The sequence below is a fragment of the Nasonia vitripennis genome, assembly GCF_009193385.2.
Source record: "Nasonia vitripennis strain AsymCx chromosome 2 unlocalized genomic scaffold, Nvit_psr_1.1 chr2_random0006, whole genome shotgun sequence".
In the NCBI taxonomy this organism is placed as follows: Eukaryota; Metazoa; Arthropoda; class Insecta; order Hymenoptera; family Pteromalidae; genus Nasonia; species Nasonia vitripennis.
Genome location: NW_022279613.1, coordinates 986,565 through 1,001,827, shown reverse-complemented (window position 1 = coordinate 1,001,827; position 15,263 = coordinate 986,565). Strand labels below are relative to the sequence as shown.

General features: G+C 35.9%; 2 protein-coding genes across 2 annotated transcripts in view; both read right to left on the bottom strand.

Annotated features, from left to right (window-relative positions):
- Positions 1-15,263, bottom strand: part of LOC100679367 (troponin C, isoallergen Bla g 6.0101) — a 262,384-nt gene that overhangs the window by 19,984 nt on the left and 227,137 nt on the right. The window lies entirely within an intron of this gene.
- On the bottom strand, positions 5,673-10,597 carry LOC116416471. The gene is made up of 2 exons (XM_031925190.1): positions 9,929-10,597; positions 5,673-5,978 (listed from the first exon to the last, which is right to left on the bottom strand). Exons 1-2 carry the CDS (start codon positions 10,381-10,383, stop codon positions 5,954-5,956), a joined length of 480 nt encoding a protein of 159 aa, XP_031781050.1. The 5' UTR covers positions 10,384-10,597; the 3' UTR covers positions 5,673-5,953.

Genomic DNA, 15,263 nt, shown 5'->3' with positions numbered 1-15,263 from the left:
TCTTTGGAATTAATTAAAATTTTTTAAGTCACATTATGTTGTTCTATTTGATTATTGTTAATTGAGATTTCTATGATTTGTGCAATTTAGGATGCTGTAAGAGGATTTGAAATAATATTTGTACAATGTCATATTTTAACTTCTACACGTTTAGCATTAATTATTCCAGCATTTTCAGCTGTTTCCCTAAGAGATTGTTTACGTTTTATAGCTGTTGTATATCTTATTTTGCTTCCATACTAAGGAAGCCTTCACTGAAAAAAGATTCATGCAGCAGCGCCCCCAAAGTCGTGCGGCAGCACCACCGTTGCCATCGAGGAGCTGCTCCACAAAATTCGAGAAGCAGACACTTAAAACATATCGAGGAAACAGTCCCTCTCAATTTTCGGGGAAAAGAACCTCGGCTCGTGGGGGAATAATTACGAAACGTCGCTCATCAGCCGTTTTTAAAATTAGAAGAATTAAATGTTTAATGCAAATCTAAGTAATTATTATATATTATTACATATCATATATTATTATAAATTATAAAAAAGTATAAAATTAATGAAATTACATAGGGAAAAAAGACATTTTTAAAGATTAAAGATGGACTCCCTACTATACGTAGGTATTATAGAGGTATATAGAAGGTCTAAACCCATCAAAATAAAGGTATCTCTAAGAATAGTAAAAAAATTTGGTTTATTTATATAAGTATTTAGAAATTTTTAATGACAAATTTTGATTTTAATTTCAAAGGTAGTGTGCCCCCTTAATGCCGCTATTGGGGATTTGCAAACTGAAATATTTTTTTTCAAATATGAAAGTACAAAGAACTGCGTGAAGAACATACGCGCACACGCCTTCTATAAAATCGTGCATAATATCCATGCTACAATTTTGAACAATGTGAAAATTGTTTACATTATGAATGACGCACTTCTCCTTGACACCAGTCATCGTTACATTATTTTCTTCTACATCAGTACAGTAATGTTTTTAAGTTCGAAGTTTGGATTCAATTTCTATAGTTAGACGTGAAGCTTTTTGTGCAGTACACTTACCAACTCTACAGTAGAACTTAGCTGAGAATGATTTTACAAAACCAAAAATTTCATATAAACCAAGATTATCGCCCAAGACTAAGATAAGTTGAAACTTTATAATTCCTTTAATTTGACCATTATAGATTTCAATACCTACTGTTGAAAGAAAGTTGGCTTATTCAATAACTTAAAAACATTAAAGTTAGAGCTTAGATTTATATCTTCCATGTAACTTAACATGCAGAAAAAATAGCCTTAAGGGGGCACAACACCTTTGAAATTACAATCAAAATTTTCCATTAAAAATTTATAATTTCTTATATAAATAAACCAAATTTTTTTTTGCTATTCTTACACATAATTACCTTTATTTTGACTGTTTTAGACCTTCTATATACCTCTATAATACCTACGTATAGTAGGGTGTCCATAATTCACTGACCGTAAGATTCCAAAGGAACGAATGGCCCAAATGAGCTCAAACTCCAGGATATTGTTTAAAAGTACATTAGTTATGGTATGAATGAGGGGATTTGGTTTCAATTCCATAGAAAAAGTTTTATAAGCATATTGAGCACTGACAAGCCACTAAATGATGTTTTTGGAACCAGCTTCCACACAGAATTGTTGAAACTTTCATTAGAATTCTGTGTAAAACCTCTAACACATCTTTCGAGAAGGTTTGGTTCCGTTAAATATTCATAAATAGGTTTAATCTTCTCCATAATAGCAGATGGAATGCTGCTTTTGTGCTTAAAATTCTTCAAAGTCTTGTGCACTTTGGCTTTCTGCCAGTTATCACACTCGCGGATTCACTCACGAACGCGCAAAAAATAATCCACATTTACACTGACTGACAATTGTTAATTAATTAACGACGGGCAAAAAAACTGACATATACTGATAGCTGATAATAGCTGTATTTGTGTACATGTATCAGCTGTTCAGTATATACAACACTATACCCGTGCAGCGTAGGTGTAGACATGCGGAATCAGAATGAAAGGAATCATGACAGTCACAAGACAGTCTCAAAAAAATTCAAACAGTAGATTTTTCGTTTTTTATCAATGAATAATATCGCCTATATATCGATTTAAACATAAAAATTAATTTTTTAACATATATATAACACAAATTTTTTCAATTTTTTACTCACTGGAACTTAAAATAATAATTGTTATTTATTTAAAAATGAATTAACTGAATTAGTACTTGCTGTACAACTTTAAAAAAAAAATTTTTTAGCGCAATAACGACAATAGGAACATATTCTACGGGAAATTTCCTATCAAAATACGTAATAAAAAAAAATCGATTTTTTAATGATTTCAAAGGTGTTATACCCCCTTACGACTTGTAGCTATTTGTGGTGGAAGACATGCAAGTTGGGCGTATACAGCTCCAAATTTATTTTTTCCAGCACTGCTGCCTAAAGCGTTACTGTATTCCAAGTCATCGTTATATAAATAAAATGGTAACACGATGTCACCACCAAATTTCGGACAATATTCGCGCTGTTATAAAGCACCTTGCATAATATTACTAATCAGTCTACAACCTTCTGTAGATAGCTCTTCTACGTAACGTTATGTATTGGTCAACATACCAGGTACTTGTAAAAAAGTCTTTAAAGTGTCTCTTAAAGGAATCCAAATTGCGTAGACAGGTTGAAATCTCGTTAAGTACTCATTATCAATAAGCGTAGGTTGTAAACTATTACCTATATTAATCATTTCCGGGTTACGAAAACCTTTACTCTTGAGTAAATTAAAGCTGTTTGATTCTGAATTAACTTTTTGAAATAATTTACTGTAATCATAAAAGACGGAATGTAAATTTATTAAGGACCGATTTGAAAGGTTTTCATTTTGTGATGCATTTAAAATATCTCTTTTTAACGATGCCAAATAAATTTCCCGATGAAACTTATTAAAAAACTCAATGACCGTATTAACAACGCTCCTTGGCAAATTTGGATCCCCATAGAGATTTAAAATTAAAATTAAAATATGATCTAACAAGATGAACAAGTTTATAATGAGTTATAAAATATAAATAGACTAGCTAACAATATCGCATGAAATATTCATTCACCTTGAACAAAACGTTTGGATTAGAATTTTTAGAATAAAACTATTAAGTGTTTCCGTTTTGAATTACTTCTACCGTTCATTTAAAAGTGCTTTCAACAGTTGGCATCAACTCCTGAATTTGATTGACGATACGCAAAACAGTTTCTTTTGTTATACTGAAAAAAATCATCATTTTTAATTAATAAGTTATTGTTGATTTTTTATTGTTTATAACTATTTCAGCATAAAATGTACAATATAAAAAAACTAACAACAAAGTATATGATAATATAATAATAGTAAACGAATAAAAAGCCTTCAAGTAAGTCTACAACTCAATATGTGTTAGTAGGCTTCATTGGTGATTTGGCGGTCATTTTGAACTTTTATAATTTCAGAGATATGATAATTTAAAAAATATGGGCAAATTGTACATATTATTTTTAACAAAAAAGGCCTTTTGTATTTTTTCCAAAAGCTGATAGTTTTTGAGAAAAAATTCAGAAACATAAAACTGTGAATTTTGCTTTCGATTACCATAGGTATATAACATGACTTATACAGAATACAGAACAGATATCTAAAGAGATAACTATAAAATTGCATGACAACATTGTTTTTTTTACATAGATATTAAACAATTGTGAAACTTAGGCATACTGTATAGGAGCTTTTGATAAATAATGGTATATTACGAAACTTTTCAACTTAGGAAAATCAATGATTCTATATCACTTATATTTGCCTTATAAGAGGCTTCCAATATTAAATAAATTTGAGATTATAAATAAATACATGTATAAAATAAGACCTGTTTGGGATTGCAGTTTACACTGTTTAGGTTTCGTAGACGCATTTGCACTATTGTCTGGGTTTGATTTCAACGGAGAAATCAGAGATATGTCATTATCAATAGAAGATGTTGATAAAGATAACTAGTCTGCATTAGGAGCTATTCCAATAGCATTGACGTTTTCTTGACTTAGCAAAATACCTTTTTCAAAATTATATTTTGATACAAAACTGAATAAATTAGTTGGATTGTCTTTTAAACAGTCTTTGAGTTGTTTATCGCTTAGAGCATAAAAGGTACTACTAGTTACACCCATTTCTAATATTAAAAATTATAATGCAAAATGTGAGCAAAATCAAGGAAAATTAACCTCTAAAACATGCAAATATATTTAAGATAAACTTACCAAGCATAGGTGCCCTGATCGCTGACAAACATGGATACTTCGCAAAGAATTCTTCCATTTTTGTTTTCTTCTTAATAGTATCTAAATATTTCGTTATTTATTGTGAAAAGCATTTAGCATGCGAATGCGAGCTCATCGGAAAAAAAACGCGCGTAAGGAAGGTTTTGTTCACTGGCTTTTTCCGCGCAGATCGCAGTCCGCAGAGTATCTATTCTTCACTGCCTGGGACTGCTCCTCGATGAACGATTAACAGCAAAACGATAAACAGCTACCTAGCACTTCGTGCTGCCGCTCTACAACGTAGGGGCGCTGCTGCATGAATCCTTTTTCAGTGTTGTAATAGTAATTTTGGGAGTTTGTGTAATAACATGTAGGAAAAGTTAATCAAAGTGAATTGCTTAATATGTACCCGAAAGAGAATAAAAATATCTATCTTTATACTGCCCAAAATGTATACTATCATTCGTCGTTCGTTTGTTATACTGCAGAATAAAGCGAAATTTTTTAAAATCGTTTTAACTCGAAAACTAAATGTTGAACCTTTCTAACAAAAAAACATGATTATTGGAGGCTATTAGGACTATACACCACTTTAATTTAAAGTCATTTGAAGGGGCAGATCCTGAGAAAAACATCTAAAACTGAAAAAAGTCGTTTTTCTACATGACGCGATAACTGGAGTAAAAAGGCAATAATCAAGTTTATGTTTTAGATTAAGTAAGCATTATATAGTACCTTGATCCTTTTCTTTGGGCTGCTTATGAAACCAGTTAGTTTCAAAGATATTATTACGCGCGTGTGTGTATGTACTTGTGTGTGTGTGTGTGTGTGTGTGTGTGTGTGTTATGTGCAATATCACAAAACATTGAGATACTTGCGCTTAAAGAGTAAACTAGTCAGCGTGTTCTACAATCGAAAGAAAAGAATACCATAAAATTGAAACATATATATCAAGATATAATAAACTATAAATTGATAAACTAGAAACCTATTAATTAAATATACAAACGCAAACGCTAGTGTGATCGCGTACCTACACACTAACGCTACTCTGCATGTGTGTTAATTCACCAATGCTAATGCGAATGTGTACTTACGCACTACTGCGACGGCACACATGTATTATATACATCAACACTGCAGCGCATGAATAAAACAACGCGGGCAGTACTGTACATACACGCACTCACACATAGTGGGAAATTTTGGTATATATTTGGACAAAACTCTTGTTACAACAGAATTCCTAACAAGCCCTAACAACTTTCTGGTAGAAATACTCAAAAATAGTTTTACTTTACGTAGGAGTACTCTACTGAATAGTTGTATGTTAGATTAATCCGAGTTGGATGGTTGGTGAGGAAAACTCGTAATTAAACAAGGCTCTAATATTCTGTTATAACTCTCTTTATTTTCTTCTTATATATATAACTCGGGCGACGGAGCTGTTGCTTCGAGAGCGGTCGGCAGGAGAGAGAGTACTTTGCAGAGCACGCGTGAATACCTAGCGCTGCCCGCATGGTGGCGCTAGATTAGCCCTGTATTCTACTATAGACGGCAAGCGGCGCGAAGACTCGCCAACACTCCCTCCCTTCGAGGCGCTTGTCCTCCTGTACGTCTGCGTTTTTTATTCTCTGAACTTTACTCTGAATTAGTTTCTCCTTGGTTTCCTGTATCTGAAATATGTACAAAAATTCTTATTCGTCTGATATATATATATATATATATATATATATATATATATAAATAAAACTCTGAAAATTATAATTAAGTGTGAATTTCTATGTTCAATATTTTATCTCTGAGGTATTTATGAGTATCATTAGGCAGAGGTTTAGTCATAATGTCTGCCACATTGTCGGTAGTAGATATCCATTTAACTCTGATTTGTCCCTTTAGGACACACTGTTTTATGTAGTCTCCGTGTATTTCTGCCATGTGACTTTTACTCCCTGTCTTTTCTCTGATATGTAGTTTTCTCTGAATTGTTTCCAGATCATCATCAAAGTTTTTCAACTTGTGATTTCCTTCCATCTGAGTGCAGTCCCCTGCAGATTTGTTATCGCACCACAGGGTAACAGGATACATAGTTTTCCCTGTTATATCTCTGATAGCTTTATCCAACGATACAATTTCTTGGCAAGCATTGCTCATTGCCAAGTACTCAGCTTGGCAGGTAGAGAGTAATACGTAAACTTGTTTATAGCTTCTCCACATAATTGAGTCGCCATACAATTTTATTACATATCCTCCAGTTGAAGATGAATCTTCACAATCTCTAAAGCTAGCGTCTGTCATTGCTTCCATATACTCATTTTCTGCTCTGAAAATCAAACCTATTTCTGAGGTTCCTCTGAGGTATCTGAAAATCCTTTTTACTTCCTTCCAGTCACTTTCAGTGGGTGACAGCTGTTTTCTTGATAGAAAGTTTACTGCAAATGCAATATCAGGTCTGGTGGCACCTGCCAGATATAGTAAGCTTCCTATAGCTTCCCTATACGGTGCATGAGTTGCTATCTGAGCTTCTTCTGAATTTATGAGTTCTCTTTTTCGAACCTGTCTTGTAACCATAGGTGTTTTCTGTGGCTTACTATCTTTCATATTGAAACGTTCAAGACATTTCTCTATGTACTCTGATTGTGACAGTTTTAATATTTTCTGATCTCTGTCTCTGGTTATTTTCATGCCTAAAAATAATTTAGGTTCTCCTAAGTCTTTCATCTGAAAGGTAGAACATAATTTTTCTTTTATCTGTTTTAGTTTCGTCTGATTGTTGCCTGCTAGAATGATGTCGTCTACATATAGCAGTAATACTACCATCTGATTTTGTAATCTCCACGTGAACAGACATGGTTCATTTATGTCCTTTTCTAGTCCAAGTTCCAAAGCAACTTCTGAGAAGCGTTTGTTCCATCGCTTGGGACTTATTCTGAGGCCATACAAGGATTTTTGGAGTTTACATACTTTATTTTTCTTAATGGATGGGTCTATTTGTATACCATCTGGTATTTCCATGAATATGTCGTCTTCAAGCGTTCCATTCAGAAATGCTGTCTTGACGTCCATCTGATAAGCAGTTAAATTTAACTTATTAATGATTGCAAAAGTCGCTCTAACGATTGGCAATCTTGAGACTGGTGCGTAAGTTTCTCTGAGTTCATATTCTTTTCTATCCTTGAATCCTCTGATAACTAATCTTCCTTTGTAAGTCGTCTGACCGTCTTCTGAGATTTTCCTTTTGAATACCCATTTGGAATCAATGGGTCTACTATTGTCCACACATTGTTGTCTTCCATAGACTTTAACTCTTGTTTTATTGCTTCTGACCATTTATGTTTGTCGTCTGATTCAATAGCTTCTTTATAACTGACAGGATCTCTGTTCGTTCGTGTTATAAAAATATGTCCAAGTTCATCTTCTTCTGAGTGTGTATCTCTGGTTTCTCCGGTTGGAGTACATACTTGTGGCAGATCGTGATTGGTATTTTCTACTTCGACTACTGCTTCTCTGAGATGTGTCCAAGTTCGTCTGTTTGTCTTGGCTTTTCTTTCTAGACAAGGTCGCTTTTCTGGTTCAGGTTTCTTAGCCTTTGAATCTTCTGAATTTTTGTCTTCTGCTTTTCTCTTCTGATTTTTCTCTTTCTCTGATTTTGAATCTTTTGGTATATCTGGTTGTGTTTTGACAACATCTGTTGATATTTCTAGTGTCTCTGATTTTTCTCTTAGGTCAGTTTTATACACATCCCTATACACCAGTTTTTCATTAAATCTCACGTGTCTGGATGTAATGAATCTCTGAGATTCAGAGTGCCACAAAACATAACCAGTTTGAGAATATCCAACCATGATTGTACGGATTGCTCTGTCTGAAAACTTGTTCGTCGCATTCGGTATTTTGGCATAGGCCAAACATCCGAAACGTCTGATTTTGTCTAGATGCATGTTTCCATTTGGAACCATTTTCTTGATTGGTATCTCTGAATCGATTCTTTTGTGTGGAGTTCTATTATAGATATGGACCGCCACTTCCAAAGCTAGTATCCACATGCTCTTGGGTAGACCAGAGTCTATCATGAGCGCTCTGATTTTCCACTGTATGGTTTTGTTAAACCTTTCAGCGGTTCCATTATGTTGTGGAGTGTAAGGAGGTGCGAACTCTCCTTCAATTTTCTCCTTTTCCATAACTTCTGAAAATTTACCTCCAGTAAATTCAGTGCCATTGTCCGTTCGGATGAAACACACTTTTTCTTCTTTGCCCAGTAAATTTCTTGTAGTTACCAAGAATTTTTCTAAGCAATCTCCAGCTTCACTTTTGTGTTTAGTAGAGTATGCTTTGGCAAATCTGGTGTAATCATCTATAAATCCTATTATGAATTTATTTTCCCCAGGATACGAGACTGGTTTAATTGGTCCCATTGTGTCTGTGTGTATCCTTTCTAATGGCCTTGTTGCTCTGACTCTGACTTCTGAGAACGACAGGTTTTCCATTTTTGCTAGGACGCAAACTTCGCAGTCTGTAATGTCGAATTTTACGTTTCTGAGTTTATCTTCTGACTTTTGTAGCAATAGTAAATATTGCAGAGAAGCGTGACCTAATTTGATATGCCAGAGCATTCCTTCGTTCAGCTTCTTTTCTTGTCTATCTGATTTGTTGTCCACATTGTTTTGTAAATATTTCAGCAATTCTTCTGACGAGTCGTCTATGTTTAGGATTTTCCTGTTCAGAATTTGTTCATCTAAGTTTGTATCACAAACTTCTCTCTGACTAGATGAATTTGATTCTTGTACAGTTCGTTATTGCTGCTTCTCCCCCCCAATCTCAGTCGGATTCATCTGAGTACCCTCTGATGCGTTAGTTTCATCTGATTCGTTTTGATCCTCAAGATCCTTGATATCTGACTGAGATTGCTGCAAGAACTCGTCTACCGAGACTATGTTAGCCGTGCATGAATACTTATCGTAGACTTCATTCGTGTTGCTCATCTGATTGTTCATGTTTTGCTACGTTTAAAGAAATTATCCAGTTTGGCTTTTCATACGTCCCAGCTAAATACTCTTCGTCTGAATTTTTATCGTAGATTTTAAGTATTTTATTATCCAAATAAATACTCAAACCTACGTCTGCAAAACGTCTGAGAGAGATCAGATTGTCTGAAATATTTTTGGCAGAAATTACATTTGTCAAAATTATTTTGTTATTCTCATTTGATTCTGATTTTAAAATTAAATCTCTTTTGCCGTCTATAGAGATGTTTGCAGATTTATTTTTATTTGCACTTCTGATATATTCGCCTGAACTTTTTCTGAAGTTACTTAAAATTATGCTCTTATTTACTATATGCTCTGTTGCGCCAGAGTCCGCAATAAGTACTAGTTTTGTAGGTGTTTTATTAATTATATGTGTGTTGTTACCTGTTAGCATCGCTTTGACCTTGTATCCCTTCTTCTGATTTCGGCCTGGTGTTTGTATATCGACCTTGCGTTTGAAAGATCCCCTTCTTACATTATTTCCTCTACCTCTGACATTATTATAACCACCCCTTCCTCTGTTACCTCTACCTTTGAAGTTATTACTGTTGTGTTTGTGTAGTGTGTTTGTGTTGTTATATGTATAAGATTTTACATACCCATCTTTGGGATTGTCCTTATTTGGACAATTATCCCCTTTGTGTGGAGCTACAGCCTGGCAATAAAAGCAGTACCATAGATTGTACTCTTTAAGAGGACAAAAGGCTGCTCTGTGTCCCACCTTATTGCAGCGATAACACTTGTCTGTGATTATCGCCTGTTTAGCTGCAATTTTTTGCCTGTCGTCTGAAGGCTGACCGTCTGATTTGCGTCTGTCTGATTCCAGCTGTAGTATCAAAGTTTTTATGTCATCAAGGCTCATCTCTGATTTGGTTGCTTGAAGTCCGATAATATTGGCCGATCTGATTTCTTTAAATTTTATACTAACAGCTTGAAAGAAGGCCGATCTTATCTCTTCCTCCGTCAGAGGTGTTTTGGTAATACAATTTTCAAAATCTCTGATAATAGAGTCAAAACGATCGCAAAATTCGTTTACTGATTCTCTATTGTTCATTTTGAGACTATATAATTTTTCTCTGACTGAAGAATCGGTAACATTGGCCTCTGCTCGTCTGAACTCTTTGATTTTAATCACTATTTCTAATGGGTCTTTTATTTGTAAAATCTTATTATGGTAATAATCATCTACGCGACTTATTAGAATGTCTCTGACTTGGTCTTTTCTGTTTTGTCTTTCTATTACTGTCTCTGAAACGTCTGATTGTTGAGAATCGTCAAGTATGTCGGCAAGATTATTAGCTTTTAATTCAGCATTTATATTGTCTAACCAAATGTTAAGTGGTACTATTTTTGTTAATTTATAATTTCTCTTTATGTTTATTTTTGAATTAGTTGCGTTTAGGGCAATAGATCGTCTGAGTTCATTACAAGCTCTGCTGAGGTCGCCTAATGCGCTTGTTCCGTCTGATAAGTTTGTTGAATTGATATTGTTACTAAACTCTGTCTCACTTATGTCTCTGAGTGTGGAACTGGCAGGGTGGATAATTACCTCTGAAGTTAATTTTCCTATTTGTTCTGTGAGTTTCTGTATGACGGTGTTTAGGTTGTCAATATTTTCCTTCATATCGAGTATGGCTACTGTTTGATCTCTGATTATTTCAGCATGATTGTCAAGTATATCGGAGTGTCTCTCGAGAGCATTCTCCAGATTATCCATTCTCCACTCCATTTGTGAGTCAGTAGGTTGAGACTTTCTCTCCATATCTCTTTTTGGGGGTGTACCCGGGGGTGTATACCCTTCTATATCTGAATCTGTATTATAAACAATTTCTCTGATTAGCATTCAATTTTTATTTATTATTTGAACTCTGAATTTTAGGCCTAACTTCTGATTCTGAATTAATTGTTTATATTCTGATTTAAAAACACTTTGTACCTTGGTGGATATTCAAATGATCGTCCACTTGATTTTCGTTGCCTTCGTTGGCCACCTCTTTCTCATTTGATGGTAATGGGTCTGAAAGACTTCAATCGGACATAACGCTTCTGATGTTCTTTTCCTCTGAAATAAAGTTAGAATGCTCACTCTGACAGTTTTCTTTGATTTCTGCCAAGTTAGACCGCACTGCAAGTCAAACCAAGCTTGAAAATCAAGCACTAGCACCGTGCCTCCCGAACGCCACACACGTGCTCCCTCCCAGTCTAAGTAAACGAACGCAATTCACTTAATAATTTGCGAGGGGGCGATCGCACACGCGTATGTCGTCCAAGAAATCACGAAAGAAAGTGTAATTATCTTTTGATAATTTTAAATTTTATAGAAATTCAAATTCACTGCACCGCCGTTTCATTGAAATTTCTATCAAGGCGTGTTTTTAAAATTTATTCGAGTGCATCTGAACACTAATAAGCCAACAAAAAAATTGAAGCTTTTTGATTTACTCGAATAACTCTGACATTCTGAATAGGAGTGAGAACGATATAACTGGAATTATTTTTCTCTGATTTTATTTATTACATATATACACCGATAGCCAATCTAATCCGTTACGTCTGATTCTGATTAGACCATATATTTTGAAACTCAAAAAGGAGAAAAATTTACGAGAAAAATCCGTGCGTGTAAAATTTGTTTTGATTCCGAGAGAGAGAGAGAGAGAGAGAGAGAGAGAGAGAGAGAGAGAGAGAGAAAGAGAGCACAACAAATCGTGCGCTCGACTCTGACAGCGTCGCTAGTCGCGGCTCACCTCCCCCCGATTCCCGGAATCGGCTCGTGCAGGCTTTTGCCGGCGAGCTCTCGTGCGTTTCGTTGTCGCGCGCTTTTGTCTCGTGTTAAGACTTTTGATTTTCTATAACCTTCTGATCTATTCTGTAATTATTAAGACACCGCACTGTCTTTTCCTACTATTCTTTACGCAACTCTCATTTTTCTTGTCGATGCGGTAACACAACACACTCCCGAAACCGATCAAAAATTAAACTTTCTTTTGCTATATCTGATTACTACTCTGACTACACCTTACAAAAGCTTGTACTTACGTTTTCTTCTGAAATTTGTCCTCTAGACCTCTGATACGTCTAATTTGTTTTCCTCTGAACAAAGATAAAAATAAAAACATCTGAGTCGTCTTCTTCTCGGTTCTTCCTCTATTCCAGCGAGCTGGCCCACAACCTGTTAGATTAATCCGAGTTGGATGGTTGGTGAGGAGAACTCGTAATTAAACAAGGCTCTAATATTCTGTTATAACTCTCTTTATTTTCTTCTTATATATATATATAACTCGGGCGACGGAGCTGTTGCTTCGAGAGCGGTCGGCAGGAGAGAGAGTACTTTGCAGAGCACGCGTGAATACCTAGCGCTGCCCGCATGGTGGCGCTAGATTAGCCCTGTATTCTACTATAGACGGCAAGCGGCGCGAAGACTCGCCAACATTGTACTTTACTTGGCGGAAATTACGATATCTTGCAACTGCTTAATATCACACAGAGCCAAAACACGTAAATCACGTTTTTTCGAATATGCGTATATTTTCAGGCAAAACACTGCAGACAGTGAAATTTTTAACAAATCACAACAATTTTACGCTAGAAGTTGTGACGAATACGCCAGCGTGTATATCGCACAGCGCGCCAATAGTTCGCCACCCGACCACTAGGTGGATACGAGAAACTCAGAAGATGACTGGACTCCGAGAGAGTAGTAATAGGGGCGAACCGCTCGAGATCGACGCGCATCGATCACGGCTTTTGTTGTCTTGACTTAAACTCGTAAGTCTTACGTGATCCTTCGCCTTCGACTGGCAGGGTGCAACCTCCAGTCTCGGGTTAAGGGGTGCGACCCTTAGCTCCTAGGTACCTACTCGAGTTAGCCGTCGGCTAAGTAACTTCCTGCTTAACCGATTACCGATACCATACCGACTTTACAGACCCGAAAGGGGTATTAACCGACGACGGCCAGCTCCGGTAGAAGAATCGCGATCCGTACATAATAAACATTTGTATTATTATATTCTAACATTAGTAATAATTAAGTAACGGTATCTAAGTAGCAATCCTCTTTCAGAGATCCGATCAATCACGTCGAGACCGACATTACCGGCTGAACACGTCACCTGTGTATTTGTATTACTTATCTTTACAATACATTCAAACCTTTAATTATTAAACTGAATTGTGTTTCTCACTCAAACCCCTATATCATCCTACCGGGAAACGGTATAGTGGTCCGAGTGCTTCACAGCTGTGGGGTGCAACTCGCGTGTGGAGTACGCCGCACTACCGGCCACCTTTTAGTACGGCTTACCCACACCGTTACAAAGTACTCGAAAATAGTTATATTTTACGTAGGAATAACGGAAATTTCGATTCTTTAAACCATAAATGATGACAAGTAATTTTATGCCAAATCAAAAAACCCTATATTTTTCGACAAAAAGCTTTAAAATCCAAAATTTTTATGCGATCCTCTAAAATTTTTTTTCGGTACTAATAAATATATGTACTATCGAGGGAATTGCAAGAATCTCAATGCTCTTGAACCATTAGAAAAAGCGTGATTTACCCTGTTTAAGCTTTATGTCGTCATATTTAGCGGTCGCAAGATATCGAAATTTTCGCCATTCCTACGTAATGTACAACTATTTTCAAGTATTTGTATAAAAAAATTGTTACGATTTGTTAAGACTTCTTTTGTAACAAGAGTTTTGTCCATAAATATACCGAAATATCCCACTGCGTGGCAGATGCTTTTTCGTGACGGTCGCTTTTTTCTTGATTCACTCTCCGGTCAGAATGAGTACCTAGCGAGCCTATAGAAGTATTCACTTCGAAACATTCATAAATATATATATGGACTATTCCACGTCAACCCGTGGGAAAATTTTCGCAATTTTGGCCAAAATTGCTATACTAGTCCAGTATACCCCAGAAAGAACACAAAAGAATTTGCAGACCTATAAGTAGTTCCAAGTTATGGCCATATCAAAAATTAAAATACTCTCAATTTTTGCTTTCTCTGACAACTAAAATAGCTTATAGCTCAAAATAGAATCATTTTAGGTAAAAAGTCATGAATACCTTTTTTTTGCATGTTTTGTAGAATATGAAAAAAAAAGTTTATTTTTACCTATATAGCTTGTTTCATATTGCTATATTAAAGAGCTAGCTTTGGCGAAGGCAATTTTGTTTTCTTTTCTTTTCTTCTCATAGACCATCTAATAATAAGGGTTCTTCCTCTTTCAAACGCTGTCTATCCTCGACGTAAACGTCTCACAGTTCTTGGCTGGTTTTAGCTCTCGGCTGCTATTCTCAAAGGTCTATGCGCACTCTTCGTCAACACTGTCGAATTCACTATCGTGCGCAATTTGTGCCTTGACTGTTTCGTAAACATTTGGCATCGCCAAAAGTTCTAACCGTATAAGCAGCCTCGTGTCCCACTCGTCTCATGTGACGTGTCTGCCGAGTTCTTCGATAGTGACGCAATCTTCCTGACGTGCCTTCAGATGCTGTATGTTGCTCCGATGGTCATCTAAGGTCTTCAGCAGCGGCCTTTTCTGGACGGCATTTACTTCCTCTATCAGAAGTTTTAGCATCTACTAGTGAACTTTACTCTCTAACACAAACTGTAGCGTACTAAAATTAGTTTGCATTTCCACTGGGCAGTTTGCTTGCATCTTATGGCGCAACTGTAATACATTCTGGATAGTGGATGTGCTTCGCCAGCGTCATTTTTGGCTTCTAACACTGCTGACATCCTAGAGGTGGCACAATTTCTACTGCCACGTAATCGCCTAGCAGCTACTTCTGTAGTCATGCTGTTTTACCGATACTTTTGCCATCTTGATGCAACTCTAACACATGCACTGTTTCTTGGCGACTTTATCCTAATCTGCCATAATCTTCATTCTTGACTGTGGAGAATACTTGTACGTGCTT